The sequence below is a fragment of the Apiospora phragmitis genome, assembly GCF_038363925.1.
Source record: "Apiospora phragmitis strain CBS 135458 chromosome Unknown utg000004l:1.0-3135199.0:1.0-3139288.0, whole genome shotgun sequence".
NCBI classification, from domain to species: Eukaryota; Fungi; Ascomycota; class Sordariomycetes; order Amphisphaeriales; family Apiosporaceae; genus Apiospora; species Apiospora phragmitis.
In genome coordinates this window covers 2,383,842-2,400,152 of record NW_027117402.1, presented here as the reverse complement: position 1 = coordinate 2,400,152, position 16,311 = coordinate 2,383,842, and the positions used below count along the sequence as shown (strand labels likewise).

Below are 16,311 nucleotides of genomic sequence, written 5' to 3'. Positions count from 1 at the left end.
GCTCCGGCCAAATAGGGAAGCACCTCTCCATGGGCTATCATGTCACCGTGGACGGAACCCGTAGATGCGCATTGCCGCTGAGGGAAGAAGATGTACACGGTTGGGGCGTATCACAAAAAGTCGTCCGTTGTTAAGCCTGTGGGGCATCAGGGCTGACGGACGGACGGCGTTCGGTCGAATTCACCAACTGCTGCTGCTGCTGCTCCGTCTCCGTTGATGGTCCTTTTGGATATCGCATCATCCTGCCGTCTGTTTTTTTGCTTCTCCTCTTCCATTCTCCAAACGAATGTTCATTTCGTAATTTGTACACCGCGCTTATCGACGTCGCAGGTGGCTGCATAGTATCCGGTACTTTGGGGGAGGCGGACAGCAGCCGTCCAGATGCGAGCTGAGCTGGGTAGCGGTACACATAGTAGGCTTGGCAGGCTTGGCAGCGCTGCGAAATCAAAGTTGCCAAGTCATCGCACAGCGTGTGTCGGGGGGTCGTCTTGGTCTTTATCCCTAGGTGCAATTTACATACCTTGCTGCTTGCACGCGGCGACCCGCATTGCCGGCCCTCTGCCATGTGAATTTCAAGCAATCATCCCGCTCAACTGGCGCCAAATCTGTGTCTGGTAGTTCTGTCAAGCGGTCGGTGCGGAGTAGTATACGAGTATACGGATAACGTTTGTGTATATGTCTAGATTGATGACGGGAGGCCGAAGCAGCTTTGATATATGGCAGAGACAGAGGGCTTTATCTAAACATTGTGCCATCGAAATAGCTCGACAATTCCCTAGCCAACAAAACAACAGCCCACCCAATCACATGTTATGACGACACAGAACCTCTAACGATAAGATCAATTCCTCCCATTTGACAGCCTATGGTGGCGGCTACCACTACCTAATGCACTTACACCTGCTAGCATTCGCATGAAGCCACAGCAGTATGTAAGGAGTTGTTGACACAGGATGCAAAGTACACACACGTCCATCTACATGCTTACCTAGGTATTTGGTGTCTGCAGAGAACCGGCCGCAAGCAGCAGTTTTCCCGGTGCGGTGAAACAGAAGCGCGGTCTTTTCCGAGCCCTTCCTTCGAGGAGAAACAGGCCCAGCTGCTCGTTTGTTGCAACGGCTAAGACGGCTCGGGTCGATCCAGCCTCAGAGTTTTAGCACGGCAACCAGATCCGAAGAAAAGCATCTTGACCACTGCCCGGAATGAGGAGGCCACGCGTTGCGGGCGGGGATCCCGTCACCGGTCGGTCTGCTACTGTATGCGAGATGATAGAATTAATAGTTTGAGTCGGATTGCCTGGCTGGGGCAGGTAACCTAGCACCTATGGAACAAGGCCTGGCCTCCTTGAGCGGAGCGGAAGTGGGTGGAGGGGTTACAGCGCCAGCGCCTACATTGGTAGGTGTGTACAGGTACTTTCCACTTTCTGAATCAGTGCCGATCAATGAAGGAGGAAAACACCAAGGAGTGGCCAGCGAGCCAGCAAGGCCAGGAGGTAGGTAGCAATGTAAACCTTTCTCGCTGCAATACACCGGACAAGCCCACCAACGACCCCACGACCAGGGTGGCCAGACTCGTCAACTTCTTCCACATGTGCTACCTCGCACCAAGTCATATAGCGTTGACACATCTCCTGCACATTTGCATAGCTCAATGCCCGATGCAGCAACTCTTGGCAGGCTGCAGCCTCACTGCTTACCGAGGTCAACTGACTCACTGCGGTATAACACATATCAATCTAACGTCCTTCTATGAGAGTGAGGCAGGGGTGTTCATAGTAGCACAGTTCAACAACCTCGTGACGAAGGGGGTCATCATGGCTCAGGTTTGCTTTACTATATTTATAGATGAACAAACCAATTGAGAAGCCTCATTCCACTGGTTAGTGGCACGATGAGCTGCCCTGGTTTGTGATTCAGCGTCATGAACCAACATCTCTCATTCGGACTCTATCGGTCTCCAGAGCAGGAGCCGGCTATTCTCTTTTCTCCTCCCCCTTTCCAATGCCGCGTAGCCGTACTTGTACGCACATGAGGATAAAAAGTCTCGTCACCCCGGAACCAGCTTTTCCTGTGCGACCTTATCCTCAGGCCCGTCGCTGATGGTGCGTGGCCAGAGTATAAACAACAATTCCCGTGACGCCTATGCCATGCAAGTTAAGAAAGAAACCTGCGCAAAGCCCATCCATGGACCCATTCGTCCTTACGAGATCTCATTAGCCAGCAATACGCGGCTTGGTGCCATGACGTTGCTGGCCTGCCGATTGATCGATATGTTTCGTCGAGGTTGCCCCAGTTCTAGTTGTATGTGCGGGCAAGGTTGCGCAAATACCAGTCTACCAACTTGCGTCCTACCTTGGCCTCTGAGATGTGGATCAGGTCCTGTGGGATGCCGTTAGTCAAATGAGGGACAAAAAGCTTGACGGTTACGCAGAAAGCTTGTGTGGTCTCGATACAAGACAGGGACGGGATTAGGGTGGTTGGATATACGTACTCCTTGCATAGCGTAGTCAAGATCACTGACGTTAACCCATTCTCCGTCCAGTAAACCACCTTGGTCAGTCCATCGCAATTGCCTAGCTCGCTGTTTGTTGACCAAAAGGTAGGAACGGAGCTCCTCGGGCTGGACCTCCAGGAAACCAGCGAGCTTCTTAAGATCCATGGTTGTGTAGAGACGCAGGTAGGACTTGACGGTCGGGTTGAACATGTTGGTCTTGACCTCATCCATGAAGATGCCCAGATGGTGGTCAATGGGGTCAACATTGGCCTCGGGGTTCTCGAAATCCGGGGGCACGGGCGAGATGAACTTGGGGCAGGCAGCGCGGAAAAGCTCCTCGAAGATGGGAAGAGCCTCAGGGCCACCGCGCTGCAGCTTGACGAGCTGGTCGCCGTACTTCTCACGCAGAGCAGTGTGGATAGTGTCATCCAGACGAGTGGGGTGGAAGGCAACGCAGATGGCGATCAAAGCGTACATCTGGTCGTTCTTCTTGGTGATGGAGTCGTACTGGGCGTTCTTCTGGAAGTTCTTGGTACGAGACACGTAGATGAGGATGTGACTGAACATGCGGATGGCATCGGCGTAGCGGTGCATCATCATGTAGGAGAAGCCCACGTAGTAGTAGGTGGTGAAGTGAGCGGCCATGACGCGGGCGAACATGGCCTTCTTGTTCAACTCGATGTCGTCGAGGGTCTTCAGGGCGAGGCTGAAGTCACCGAGCAAGCAGTGGACTCGCAGGAGACCAATGATGGAGAAGTAGCCTAGCATGCGATAGAGGTTCTTAGATCCGTAATCGCCAGCGACAGCCATGGGGTCCTCGTTGCGCTTCATGGCAGCAAGCTGCTCGGTGATCTGAGACCGCTGGATCAGGGAGTACAGCACGTTAAGCACACTGTAGCAACCCCAAGTGTTCGGGTTCTCGCGCAGGATCTGGCGTTCCTCTTCGTTGTCTCGGGGCTGTCTGGCCAGTCTCATTCTGTAGGAAGAGAAGGAGTTGAACTGGTAGATGAATTCGTCGATGACATCCCAAGCCCAGTAGTACTGTATTTCGCGCGCATTAGCAAGGCCCCTGGAATTGGGATTATTTAGAAGGGCGAGGAGCCGCATGTACTGACCGAAGGGGGCTCCAGATCGACCGGGCCTTCCGAGTTCAGAATGAAGTGGAACAGGTTGCAGTAGGCATCGTAGCTCTGGAACTTGACTTCAAGAGGGGCGGAGAAGTCCAGAGGCTGGGCGGCGGCGACGAGTCTCGACTGGATGTCGTCGGTTTGGGCGGCCATGCCGAACGAGCTGGTTCGCTCGAGGTCCTCGCCAATGCCATCTTCGTACTGGACCTGCTCCTTGTAGTCGTTGACCAGGGCCTCCTCCTCGACATCGCTGTCAACTTCCATGGAGCGCATCGGGCGCTGTTCGCCGTTCTGAAAGGCGCTCATCTTGACGTATGTGCTGCTGCTGCTGCTGCTGCTAGCGATGTATGTGATGGGACAGCAGCGACGGGCGTTGATAGACTGTGGAGGTTAGAAGGGAAAATATGTGTGGGCGGGAGAATTTGACGATTTAGTGGGGGCGTACGACTTGTGTGCCCAAACAGATCGTAGTGCCTGCCATTCTGTACGTACCAGTTGACCAGGTAGATATAGTGCGGGGTTCTTTTCCTATCAACCCCTCCAAAGCAGAAAAAAAGTCTTGGTACAGTTGCATACCTTATGTAAAGCACCTGCAAACTGCGCTGTGCTGAAGCGATCACAAGATCTTAGCCTAGATGATTCATAATGAGCTGCTTTTCTTTTATATTCCCTAGACCGGCATCTATTCATTAACTGAGTGTATTGTTTATAGTATTTATTATTTACTTATTATTTATTTAAACTTTATATATTATTCGTATTAATCTTTATATAGCTCGCTAGTCTCTACTATTTTTATTATAATAATAAATATTTAATTTTAATAAAGTAAAAAAATATATATTTATTAAATTAAAATTAGCTTAAATTTAACGTTATAATAATATATTTAATTTTATATAAAGTAATTATATATATATTTAAAGTATAGTTTATATTAATTTAATAAATAATATTCTTTATTTTCCCTTTTTTACTTTTTTTTATATCGTTTATTTTAACGTTAATATTTAATACGTTAACATTATTAATATTAGTAAACGAAGTAATTATTTTATTATTAAATTTTTATATATATTACTTATAAGCTTTATTAATATAAACGTTATTATTATATTTAATATTATAAATAAAGTTAAATAAATAAAAATTAACTTAATAAAATAATAATAATAAAATAAATACTTATATTTAATATAATATAAAATTTAATATTAAAAAAAGTTTAACGATATATATAAGCTTTATAACGCTATAGGGTAACTATATTTATATAATAGCGTTAAATTCGAGCCGATCAGGGCCCTAGTCACCCGTCCCTTTACCAGCCATAAGCGATCGCATTTTCAAAAATACCTGTACCTACAGAAGACGAGGTCTTTTACATAAGAAGATCCGATTCCTCTTTATTCAGCGAAAAACAGCTGCAGTCCTCTCTCTGGATTTTATACCCTAAACACGTCATTTTGGTCTAGAGTCCGAACAACGACTCAATCCTCGGCACTATGCCCGTCGTCTCGCCGGAAAAGCTGGGCCGCCTCCAGAGCGTGCCCGACGATGTCAGAAACGTATGTGCAATGCCCCCCTTTGATGCCTTTCACACTAACACTTGCCAATAGATATGTATCCTTGCTCATGTTGACCATGGGAAAACGTCGCTTACGGATGCTCTTATTGCCACAAATGGCATCATTTCACCCAAAATGGCCGGCAAGATCCGGTACCTCGACTCTCGCCCAGACGAGCAGCTCAGAGGAATTACCATGGAGTCTTCGGCCATATCGCTATATTTTTCCATGTTGCGGAGGTCAGCCCCCACGCCACACCAGAACCCAAGGAGTATCTGATCAACTTGATCGACTCGCCTGGCCATATCGACTTTAGCAGCGAAGTATCGACTGCTTCCCGGTTATGCGACGGTGCAGTTGTCCTAGTCGATGCGGTGGAGGGAGTCTGCAGTCAAACAGTGACCGTCCTCCGTCAGACATGGATAGAGAAACTGAAGCCCCTATTGGTCATCAACAAGATGGACCGTCTCGTCACAGAACTTAAGATGTCTCCCACTGAGGCATATCAACACCTCAGTAAGCTTCTGGAGCAAGTGAATGCTGTCTTAGGAAGCTTCTTCCAGGGTGAACGTATGGAGGAGGACTTGAACTGGCGAGAGCGCATGGACGAGAGAGTAGCTGCGGCCGCAGCTAAGGAGAAGGAAGCTGCCTACCAGGAAAGCGAGAGTGACGAACTGCAATTTCAGGAGAGAGATGATGAGGAGATCTATTTCGCCCCCGAGAAGAATAACGTCATCTTCAGCAGTGCCATCGACGGCTGGGCATTTACTGTACGACAATTTGCAAGCCTCTACGAAAAGAAGCTCGGTATAAAACGGAATGTCATGGAAAGAGTTCTGTGGGGGGATTACTACCTGGACCCCAAATCCAAGAAGGTTTTGGGCAGGAAACACCTCAAGGGGCGAAATCTGAAACCCATGTTTGTGCAGTTAGTCCTTGAGCAGGTCTGGGCAATTTACACGGCGACCACGGGCGGTGACAATGGAAGAGGGTAAGTACTACTAACATCTGAACGAGGAGACCTGTCGCACTAACCAACTGTAGTGATCCCGCACTTGTAGAGAAGATTACCAAGTCTTTGAACCTCACCATACCACCCCATATTGCCAGATCTCGAGATCCCAAAGTCTTACAGAGCACTATTTTTTCCTCATGGCTACCGCTATCAACGGCGTTATTGGTTTCGGTAATCGAATCATTACCTTCTCCTCGTGTCGCCCAGAAAGAACGACTCCCCGAGCTGTTAGAAGATTCACCAGGAGCCTCCCATATTGATGCCAATGTCAGGAACGCGATGATCAACTTCCAGACTGCCAAGTCTGATCCTGTCGTTGCCTACGTTAGCAAGATGGTTTCAGTGCCCGAAAGCGAGCTCCCCGCCAACAAGAGACGGGGTGGACAGTTGGGCCCAGAAGAGGCTCGCGAACTTGCGAGGAAGAAGCGTGCAGAATTGGCGCGAGCGCAACAGGCTGCGGATACCAATGGGGCGAGCGACCTGACAACGGCTATCGAGGATGTGAACCTCGATGACGTTAGTCCACAACTAGATGAGAAGCCCGTCGACCCGGAACATCTGATTGGCTTTGCGCGAATGTACTCTGGCAATTTGTCGGTTGGAGACGAGCTATATGTTCTTCCGCCGAAGTTCTCGCCCGCTCATGCACACGCTGCCCCTGAACCGCAGAAGGTCACCGTGACGGCCCTGTACATGATGATGGGTCGGAACCCTCGAGTCGCTGAACTCTGTGCCCGCCGGTGTCGTCTTTGGTATCGGTGGACTGGAAGGGCACATCCTCAAGTCTGGAACGCTCTGCAGTCAACTAGACGGCGCTGTGAACCTTGCCGGTGTGAGCATGCTTGGCCAACCCATTGTGCGGGTGGCGCTAGAGCCTGTCAACCCTGCGGACTTGGACAAGATGATCAACGGCCTGAAGCTTTTGGTGCAGAGCGACCCTTGCGCCGAGTACGAGCAGTTTGAGAGTGGCGAGCATGTGTTGCTAACCGCGGGTGAACTGCATTTGGAGCGCTGCCTGACGGACCTGAAGGAACGGTTCGCCCGGTGCGATGTCCAGGCGGGTGCACCCATTGTCCCCTACAGGGAGACGATCGTACGAGCAGAGGAGATGAAGCCCCCCGCCAACAAGGAACTGGGCCGCGGAGCTGTCGTTGGCGTCACAAGCTCCAAGCAGGTGTCGATTACACTCCGGGTCCGACCTCTTCCCGATAACGTGACCGAGTTTCTCCTGAAGAACTCGGGTGCGATCAAGCGTCTGTACAACGAAAAGAAAGCGGCTGCGGAGGGAACGGAGATCTCTGAGAGCGGAGACGTCCAGGAAGATGTTGATATTGACGACGACGTTCGTGATGGCAAGGCACTGTCGCACGACGAGCTGAAGCAGCAACTTCATGCCGCGCTGGAGACCGGCAAGGGCAGGGAGGCCTGGAAAGGCGTCATCGACAAGATCGCCGCGTTTGGCCCCAAGAGAATAGGTCCCAACCTGCTGATCGACGCCACCAAAGACGGCGGTTGCTTGTCCAAGGTTTTCGGAACTAACAACACCAACAATAGCCTGGGAGCCGACGACTCCCTCAACGCTTCTCACCTCAGCGACAAGATTACGTACGGTTTCCAGTTGGCTACGAACCAAGGGCCGTTGTGTAACGAACCGGTTCGAGGCATCGCAGTCGTAATTGAGGACATCCAGATCGAGCCGCCAGAGGACGAGGCATCGGCCCGAGACAGGCTCGGCCGCCTCACCGGCGAGGTCATCAAGACGGTGCAGCAGTCCATCCGCCAAGGATTCCTAGACTGGTCGCCGCGTCTCATGCTCGCCATGTATTCCTGCGAAATCCAAGCCAGTAGTAAGTTTCTCATGCCTCCTCCTCTTTCCCCCCGCGCCCCCCACCCCTAATAGTGCTACGCAATTACTGACTCATTTCACCCCCGCCAACAGCCGAAGTCCTAGGCCGCGTCTACGACGTCCTGACCCGCCGCCGCGGCCGCGTCAACGCCGAGGCCATGAAGGAGGGCACGCCCTTTTTCACGATTTCGTCGGTCCTGCCCGTGGCCGAGTCCTTCGGTTTCGCCGACGACATGCGCAAGCGCACGAGCGGCGCGGCCCAGCCCCAGCTCATCTTCACGGGGTTTGAGGTCCTCGACGAGGACCCCTTCTGGGTCCCCTTCACCGAGGAGGACCTCGAGGACCTCGGCGAGCTCGGCGACAAGGAGAACGTCGCCAAGCGCTACATGGACGGCGTCCGCCGGAAGAAGGGGCTGCTGGTCGAGGGCCGGGGCGAGCGGAGGGGTGCGGAGAAGCAGAAGACGCTGAAGAGATAGGAAAAGACATGTGTTGAGGGACGACAACAGCTGGCGCATGTTGTGGCATGGCATGGTTTAAAGATGGGGTGGAGGAATTTGCGGTTTTGCTTGCTCGACTAGGCTTACTTGTCATTGGTGGAAAGGAAACTTGGGTTTTAGACGGCGGCGCATCATGATCTTTCCATGGGTTAGCTGCTTTAATACGCAGCTATTGCCATTCTCATGAGCATTATCTTTCCCATTTCGCGATTGAGTAGTAGATGCAAAAGAAACGCAATATTCATTTGAGATTTGTATAGCATACAAGCAACTAAGCAAACTAATCTACACCGTACTCCGTCCGCCATGCTGTCGTTCGTGTCTTGTTCTAATGCGTTCACCTAGTTCCATGCAAAGAAACAAGCGCTGGCCTCCCCATCTTTCGCCCAAAAAGCCACAGAGCTATTATGTATGTACAAAGCCAGATTTGCTTACTGCCTGTTCTGTTCACTTCTTATTTTCAAGATCATGAATAACGGTGTATGAAATCGTTCGTCTTCTGCTAATCACTGGTGACGGCGTCGTCCATGTCCGTATCACCATCGCAATCCTTCGAGCTGCTTCGACTGCTCCGGCTGCTTTGCTGCTGCTGCTCTTCTCCTTCTACAGCAGCAGCAGCAATGCTAGCCCAGCCTTCCCCACCAGTGCGCATGACCAGGATAGGATTGACGTCCGCCGCAAAATACCTCTCGCGCCTCGTGCTGGCCCGGGTGCCGCCCTCAAGCGCCGACATCGCCGCACGCGTGGTGCGCATGCGCTTCTTGGGCTTGCCGCCCTCGCTGAGCAGGTTGCTACGCTGGAGCCGCTCCTTCTGCAGGCGCTGGTCGTACGCCACGATGCTGCGCACGAAGGGGGCCACATCCAGCGTGATCAGGCGCATGGTGCGGTCGAACACAGAAGGGTCCAGGTACCCGCCCGAGTGGGGGGGAAGCTCGGCAATAGCATCGAAGGCAATGCTGTAGTCGTGGCGTGTGGTCGCTGGGGTCGAGTAGGGAGGGCTGGAGAAGCTTTCGCGTAACTTCTCTACGGCGGTATCCTCGGTGAAGGGGCGGGTGTCGGCCACGCATGGAAGCTTGTCAGATGCGAAGACTTCCTTGCCTAGGCTCCGTAGGGCCAGTGCGATGTGCATTGAAGTTAGATCGTAACGAGGTGAAGTTTCTACTTCAAGAAGCCGGCGGCCGATGACAAAGTCCTCGCGAGTCTTGAGAGGCAGATCTGGTACCGAATGGTCGATTGTTACTCCATTGCCACCGGAATATGTGCCTGAGGAACATATGTCCGCAGCACTGAGCAAATCGGCGAAAGCGTCAACGGCTTCCAGTTCTGCCATTTTCTTCGCTCGGGACCTCTCTTGGCTGCTATTCTCGCTATTGGAAGGGAACATCAAGTCGCCATAATCAAGACACCAGCCGTCCCAGAGCTGTTGCTGGGCTTCTTCCTCGATAGTACGGTAGGCGCAGGACTCGAGTAGCGGGTCTCGACCGAGCCAGCCCATGCCGGGCTCATACGTATTCGTACTGACCACACGCACCTTCCCCTCGCTCTCAGATTTCACGTCTTCCACACCTTTGTGGAGAAACCAGCCGAACCCGCCCCTGAGATCACCAATGCCGATTTGGCACCAATAGTTGAGCTCTGTTATGGACGCGCGAAGGTCGTGATGGCGAGAGTCAAACAGCGTCTCAACGGCACGCCTTCTTAAGACATGCCCTTCGTTGGCGGCTATCAGAAGCAACAGGTCAACCGCCAGGTCCTTGGGAGGGTTGCTGAATCTGAATATGCCGTACAGATTGAGATTTTGCAGCGGCACAAGGCTCTCATCGTTGCAGGTCATGACGAAAGGTCGCTTTGACTGTATCATGAGGCTGATCACTGTTGCCCAGAATTGTTTATCTTCTTCGTACAAGATATCAACTTCCTCGAGCAGGATTAAGGACTGCTTTTGGCCCTTTCCGGTCAGGGTTTTCGCCACCTTTTCTGTGAGTGGCTTCAACACTTGATCGACCTTCGCAGGTTTCACTTGCGGCTTCGCTGGCTGTGCGGGCGTCTTAGGCTTGAAGAAGGTCATCATCGTACCTTGCTTGCCCGTTTTGAGATCCCTGGCCACTTCATCGTCGCTAGCAGCTTCTGGGTCGACTGATTCCGCCTCTCCTTGCCTGTGCTGGACGAGGTGGTTTTGCGTCATGTCACCGATTCTTTCAAGTATGTCTTTGCCACTTCTCCGTGAGCCAGAACCGATTTCAAAGATCTCAAAATCAAGTTCCTTCGCGATGGCATAGACCGCAGCAGTCTTGCCACACCCGTGCGGGCCACTTATGACGACAGCATTCGTGAGTCTAGCAGGTTCCTTGGAGCCCTTCCCAGCTTTAACGACTGTCTTCTTTGCAGTGCCTTGACTTCCTTGAGGCAACCAGTCAGCCTCATCCCCAGAAATCTCAGCCAAGTCGTCCTCTTCAAAATCATCATCAACAATAAACCCATCCATCTTCTTCCCTTTCTTTCTTTTCTTGACAGGAGGAGATTGTTTCGCTTTGGCTTTGCTTACATCTGCAGCGCCTGTGTTGACTGATTGGATTTTGAGTGTCTGTAACCAGTCTCGGAGCATTTCCGCATCACGGCTGCTTTGGAGAACATGAGCTGCCGCACGGGGTGCATATTTTTGAGCCCAAGCAATGGTTTCGCATTTGGACTGGTCAAAGGCAGATAGAGACGTTGCGAGCGAGTTGTATGCCTCAGAGATGGCAGGGTGAGGCTTCTTTCCAGAACCAGCTTGCCAGGTGCGAAGTTCAGGGCGGATCCGACATTGCAGCTTCGATCCAGTTTCAAGATGCCTCTCTGGGATTCTCAAAGCTGGACCAGGAGGCTGAAAATCATCGGTTTTCAGGGCCTGGAGTGTCTCAGTCAGACTGTCAAGGCCAAGATTCATGGTAGCATTTGACAACACAGACTCGCCCGGTTCTAGACGAACCATGGCCCCTTTCGCTTTCTTGTGTGGTATTGCGAGATGGGTCCCATGATTTCTCGAGCAAGGCGAGTCACCTGCGTCGCGCCCGTCCCCGTGGATGTGGGCCATTCCTTTTGAAGGCCAAGCTGGGTGCTGGGCTCCCGGTATCTTGTGACCGCCCGGCCTGGAGCCGAATTGAGGAGCGTTTGATTTCGAGAAAGGGGCTGCCTTAACCTGCTTAGGCGAGTAAGGGGTTGAAGTGAAAATGGAATGCCGCTTTTCCGTCGACTTGGCGTTTGAATCTTTCTGCTTATCTCCTGGGGCTGATGATTTGTTCGAATTGGATTGCTTCGACTTTGCAACAAAGAATGGATGAGTGGGTGCACCAGTCTTCTTGGTCGTGGTTTTGGGTGCTGCTGACTTCTTGGGTGTCTGTGGCTTATCGGCAGTTGATTGTTTCTGGACGTCCGACTCTATCGTAGGTTTCTTATGGGCTGGTACAAAGCGAACACCGCTGTATATTGCCTCAATCGCTTCGCAAATACGAGTGCGAGATTGTTCGTCGGTGCCATAGCGTATAGTGACAATGCGAGAGGGGGGCTGCTTGGGCTTTCTACCACGCTTGATTTTTACTGCAGGTTTAATTTCGGTATCTCCTTTACCCCCATTACCATCTTGAGGTTTAGGTGGTGAGCCAATTGTTCCCGTCTTTGGGTTGAGACGTAATAACTTGTGAACCTTCACAGCTGGTCGTATCTCCGAGTACCCATTTTGAAGGTTGCTTGGTGAGTCTGCTTGGTTTCTCGGAGTAATTGTTTGAGTCAGGGATTGCGAAGGCATCTCAGCAATCATGTCGCCATTATTCGACCGGCCGTCAAGACTTCCGGTATCTGATGTAGCCTGCTCGTCCTTAGATCCAAAATGATCAAGGATACTCGAGGCTGCAGAATCCCGACAGCGGCGCTTGGCTCGCGATGCTGTCGTCTTGGAGGGTTGATCATTGCACCCAGCTGGCACGTCTGTGTCGGTTTTGCGTCGCTTCCTTCTCACTTTGGCGTCATTGGGCTTCGATTTGGGATCCCCAGCAAGTTCGTCGATGTCGGCAGCTTCTTGTATCATAGTTGCTCGTTCGGAGTTGGGACTGCATGAGGGATCGGGTGTCACTGGGCGCACCGCATCGGCAGAGGTGTCTTTGGGAGCGATCTTGGGAGCTGAGAAGAAAGGGTGCACTTTCGTGGTCGGCAAGCCGTTATCGATCACCACGTCCCCTCCATTCCCAGCCATTGCGTGCACACCGCGATAAGAGGTAAGATTTGGGCAATCGGATCAAGGAATCGCAGCCATCGGGATATTGGAGGGCGATGTGGTGGCAGAGGTGTTAGGCAGCGTATAAAGATAGAGTTTGAAGATCGCAAGAATGTATTAAATAACAGATCTAGATCTCTCGTAGGTGAAGTCGAGATGTAGTATGCATGTGTGGTCTGGTCTGCTGCAGCATGCTAATTAATTACTGTCGCGTCGCCTGCTACAGGCAATCGCGTCCGTCATAGTCGCGCAGCTAGTTTGGGCGCGCCTGCCAGGGTCAGTCTTAATTGGAAGCACTGGCCCATTGGGAGGTTCCCAACGGGGCTTATCGGGGACAGACCCCACTGATAGAGCTGCAAGCATGTCGGTCTTTGCACGGTCCGATAACTTTTTTTCTTCCATTGCCTGGACTCCACTAAAAAAGTTCACGGCTCTATTTGGTCGAGAGGTGAAGAAGAGTAGAAAGCCCATCCTATTGCGTGTGCTGTAACGCACTCCTGACCAACTCACGATCGCATCGGATCCAGCCACGGCCAAGATGACTTCCAACTTCCAGATCCAGAAGCCATATGTGCTGACCACTTTGCCTCGACCGCTGGACCCCAAAACCGGTCAATATATTGTTGGCGAGGTTTACGGAACCACCGAAGGCTCACGGAAGAGAAAGCGACCGGAAGTGACTGTGGGAATTGACGGCGAAGCAGTTAATATCTACGATGTAAGCTTCACTTCGAGATACCTCCCTCTTCGCCACCTACTAATGTGTCTCAGGTATCGTCTACCCGACTAGTCACTTCCTATCCCATCCCTCCGCAATCCTGCTTCAGCTGCGCACCTTGTTCGATTCGCCGTAGGAAACCCGAGTCGAAAGAGGTGATCAGGTATACTTATATAGCGACTCGAGACCCAAGTTACAAAGTGACGCTCTACAAAGACGTGATCGAAGCCTCCGGGAAAACCATCTCTTCCACAAAAGCCCAGTCACTGCAAAGTACCGAGCCTGTCGTCTACTCGACTACTCGACCCAGCCAAGAGTCCAAGAATGACGAGATCCTTGACGCGCCCAGCGACGAAGTATTGGTCCTTCGTCGCAACGGCGAAGTTCTGGGACTTGATAGCGAGACTCTCCAGCAAAAGTGGAAGACATCCCCTGCCATCTTGCAACAAGACTTTGCTTTCGAGAGTAAGCAAGACTTCCGACTGGACTACTGCGTATCTGCCCAGATATCCGAAGTAGTGGAAGGCCTTTTCAAGGGCGACTGGGACGCCGTCAGTTCGCTTTCCAATGCAGCGCGCGATGGCTCCAATGTCGAGCTTCTCCTGTTTGTTTCCAGCATCGTGGCTGATGGCCAGCGAGTTCGCCATCTTCATATCCTTGGCCCCCTTTCACGCTCGCAAACCATAGTGTCCACTGCAGGGGGTCTTGTGCAGCTGAATGCAGTTCCGTTGCCCGCTTCACCCACTTCCGAGAATAAGGCTCCCATCTTTCGCCTTGACATCCGATCCGGAACTCTCACCGTCCTGTCAAATGGTGTGCTGACAGTCTATGATTTGACGACCAGTATCCCCAAGGTTAGCCACCGTATGGAAATTGAGGAAGCAAATTCCATCCTGCGTCTATCTAAAACGTCAGTTTTGACATCAAGCGCAACGCTGCTTAATATCTACAACCCGCAGTTTCAGTCTCTACAGAGCTCAATCAAATCTGAGTTGGACGGACAAGCTCAAAGCGCGAGCAGTGGATCGAAGCAAGGATGCTCCTTAGTTGCCTATTTCTCACGGTTAGAGCTCGCTATCGGTGTATCCGACACCAATCTCGTTGCCATCCAACTCGAAGCACCCAAGACTCGGTCTAAGAAGCGTCGTGCCGAAGGCCTCCTAATCGATTCGATTGGACGTGGCGTGCAGCAATTCAAGAAGACCAACCGGGATTCGGGCTCGAAGGTGGACACATCAACTTTCAGTGGTTTTCTTCCAGGCTCTTTACGAGATGACTATTGGGACAGCTGGACACAAGACCTACAGCGCGCCGACAAATGGGTTGAGGACGATAACATCGAAGCTCTCGAGGCCTTCCTTGCTGAAAAGTTTGGATTGAAGCTGAAAGACGCTAAAGTGACCAATGGCGCCAACGCTTCTTCCAAGAAGGGTGAGCAGCAACCGCTGCCTGAGTGGGAGTGGCCGAGTTCAAGGTCCGATTACCCGCAAGCAGATAGGCGCTGGATTTTGTACGCAATCAGCAGGACGTTTCAGTGGACCGGTGAAAAGGTCGACGACACCAGTGCACCCGTGCTCGTATGCACTCTACCGTACACTAACATCATCAACTACCTGTTAGATGCAGGCCACTTGACGATAACCAACGTTAAGGCAGCTTTGCGGTCCTTGACAAACAATCTCCGAGATGTCGACACGAGCCTGGCTGAACAGCTCGTGTTACGGTTAGCGGAGCTCGACCCTACGCTGGAGCTGTTGGCAATCTATATCTCGGGAACTTCATTGGGTGCTGTTGAACTCGTGCTAGCGGTTCGTACCATCATGAGGAGTCTGGGTTGTGTGCAGGATCCTAAGCAGCCGCCACCATTACTTCTCACCAACGGAGCCGCTGAGGGAGCAGAAAGTGGTGAAAACGACAGCAACGACGTGGAGGTGGAGCTGGACAACCTCGAACAAGACATTCTCAAGTTTGAGTCGGCAATCAATGGCAACACAGGTGTGCATGGTGAAAGCCTCAGTGCCGCTTTTGAGAAACTAGGAAACTGTTCTTCGCCTTCCATGGTCAAGGCGCTGAGGTCTATCTTCAAGCCGGAGGAGATCCTGTCCCTCATTCACCTTCTACGAGTCGAGCTGGTCAAGGGGGCATGGCCGTCACGTTATATGGACAACACGCAGTTCGAGGAGGATCCGACTATGGAGGCCCCCCCGGACGGCGTGATCAAGCTGATCGCGGACTTGCTGCACCGCTGCGTGGACGCCATCGGGCCCGGCGGCTGGCTGCTCAACGACGCCATCCTGGCGAGCGACGGCTCGAGCGACCTGATCACGGCGCTGCGACTGGAAGTGGGCGCTGCCCTGGAGGCCTCGCTGGAGGCCTCGTCAATTAGGAGTTACCTGGGGCAGATGCTCAAGTACAGCGAGGCGGCGCTGAAGGCCGAGGAGCAGGCCAAGAAGGTGGACGTGTCGCGGCCCATCGCGCTCAACGTACGCGAGTCGGGCGACCAGGCGCTGCCGCTGGGCCTCAAGACCAAGTCGCAGCAGGTCGAGTGGCGGAAGGTGGTCGCCGGCGGGGAGATCGTGAGGAGATCCGCCCGAGAGACGGGGCACCTGCGTAGTCAGCAGGTCGGTTCCTACTCTCTGGAGAGGATCGCCATCTAGATAGTCATCTGAGCGGGCAGAGCCGCGTTGGGCAGCAGGCAGACTTGTTTGAGGCTCTTTCTAAAGGGGCCCTAAGGGGCGGTTTGTAAAAGTCCCGAGTTACGGGGAAGCGAAGCGAGAAGGGGGGGCTTTGGTTAGCTA

The 16,311-nt window shown here is 52.3% G+C and overlaps 4 protein-coding genes across 4 annotated transcripts; 2 read left to right on the top strand and 2 right to left on the bottom strand.

Moving 5' to 3' along the window:
- Positions 1 to 2,294: 2,294 nt before the first annotated feature.
- Positions 2,295 to 3,926, bottom strand: PG994_003872 (uncharacterized protein; the record flags this gene model as incomplete). Its single annotated transcript, XM_066855281.1, has 3 exons — positions 2,295 to 2,378; positions 2,491 to 3,534; positions 3,609 to 3,926. 3 exons carry the CDS (start codon positions 3,924 to 3,926, stop codon positions 2,295 to 2,297), a joined length of 1,446 nt encoding a protein of 481 aa, XP_066719559.1.
- A 1,199-nt stretch (positions 3,927 to 5,125) lies between these two features.
- On the top strand, positions 5,126 to 8,525 carry PG994_003871 (elongation factor 2; the record flags this gene model as incomplete). Its single annotated transcript, XM_066855280.1, has 5 exons — positions 5,126 to 5,188; positions 5,428 to 6,179; positions 6,299 to 6,920; positions 6,988 to 8,050; positions 8,143 to 8,525. The coding sequence occupies 5 exons, from the start codon at positions 5,126 to 5,128 to the stop codon at positions 8,523 to 8,525; spliced, it is 2,883 nt and encodes a 960-aa protein (XP_066719558.1).
- A 523-nt stretch (positions 8,526 to 9,048) lies between these two features.
- Positions 9,049 to 12,774, bottom strand: PG994_003870 (uncharacterized protein; the record flags this gene model as incomplete). Its single annotated transcript, XM_066855279.1, has 1 exon — positions 9,049 to 12,774. One exon carries the CDS (start codon positions 12,772 to 12,774, stop codon positions 9,049 to 9,051), a length of 3,726 nt encoding a protein of 1,241 aa, XP_066719557.1.
- Positions 12,775 to 13,333: 559 nt separating this feature from the next.
- On the top strand, positions 13,334 to 16,170 carry PG994_003869 (uncharacterized protein; the record flags this gene model as incomplete). Its single annotated transcript, XM_066855278.1, has 2 exons — positions 13,334 to 13,513; positions 13,567 to 16,170. The coding sequence occupies 2 exons, from the start codon at positions 13,334 to 13,336 to the stop codon at positions 16,168 to 16,170; spliced, it is 2,784 nt and encodes a 927-aa protein (XP_066719556.1).
- Positions 16,171 to 16,311: the final 141 nt, after the last annotated feature.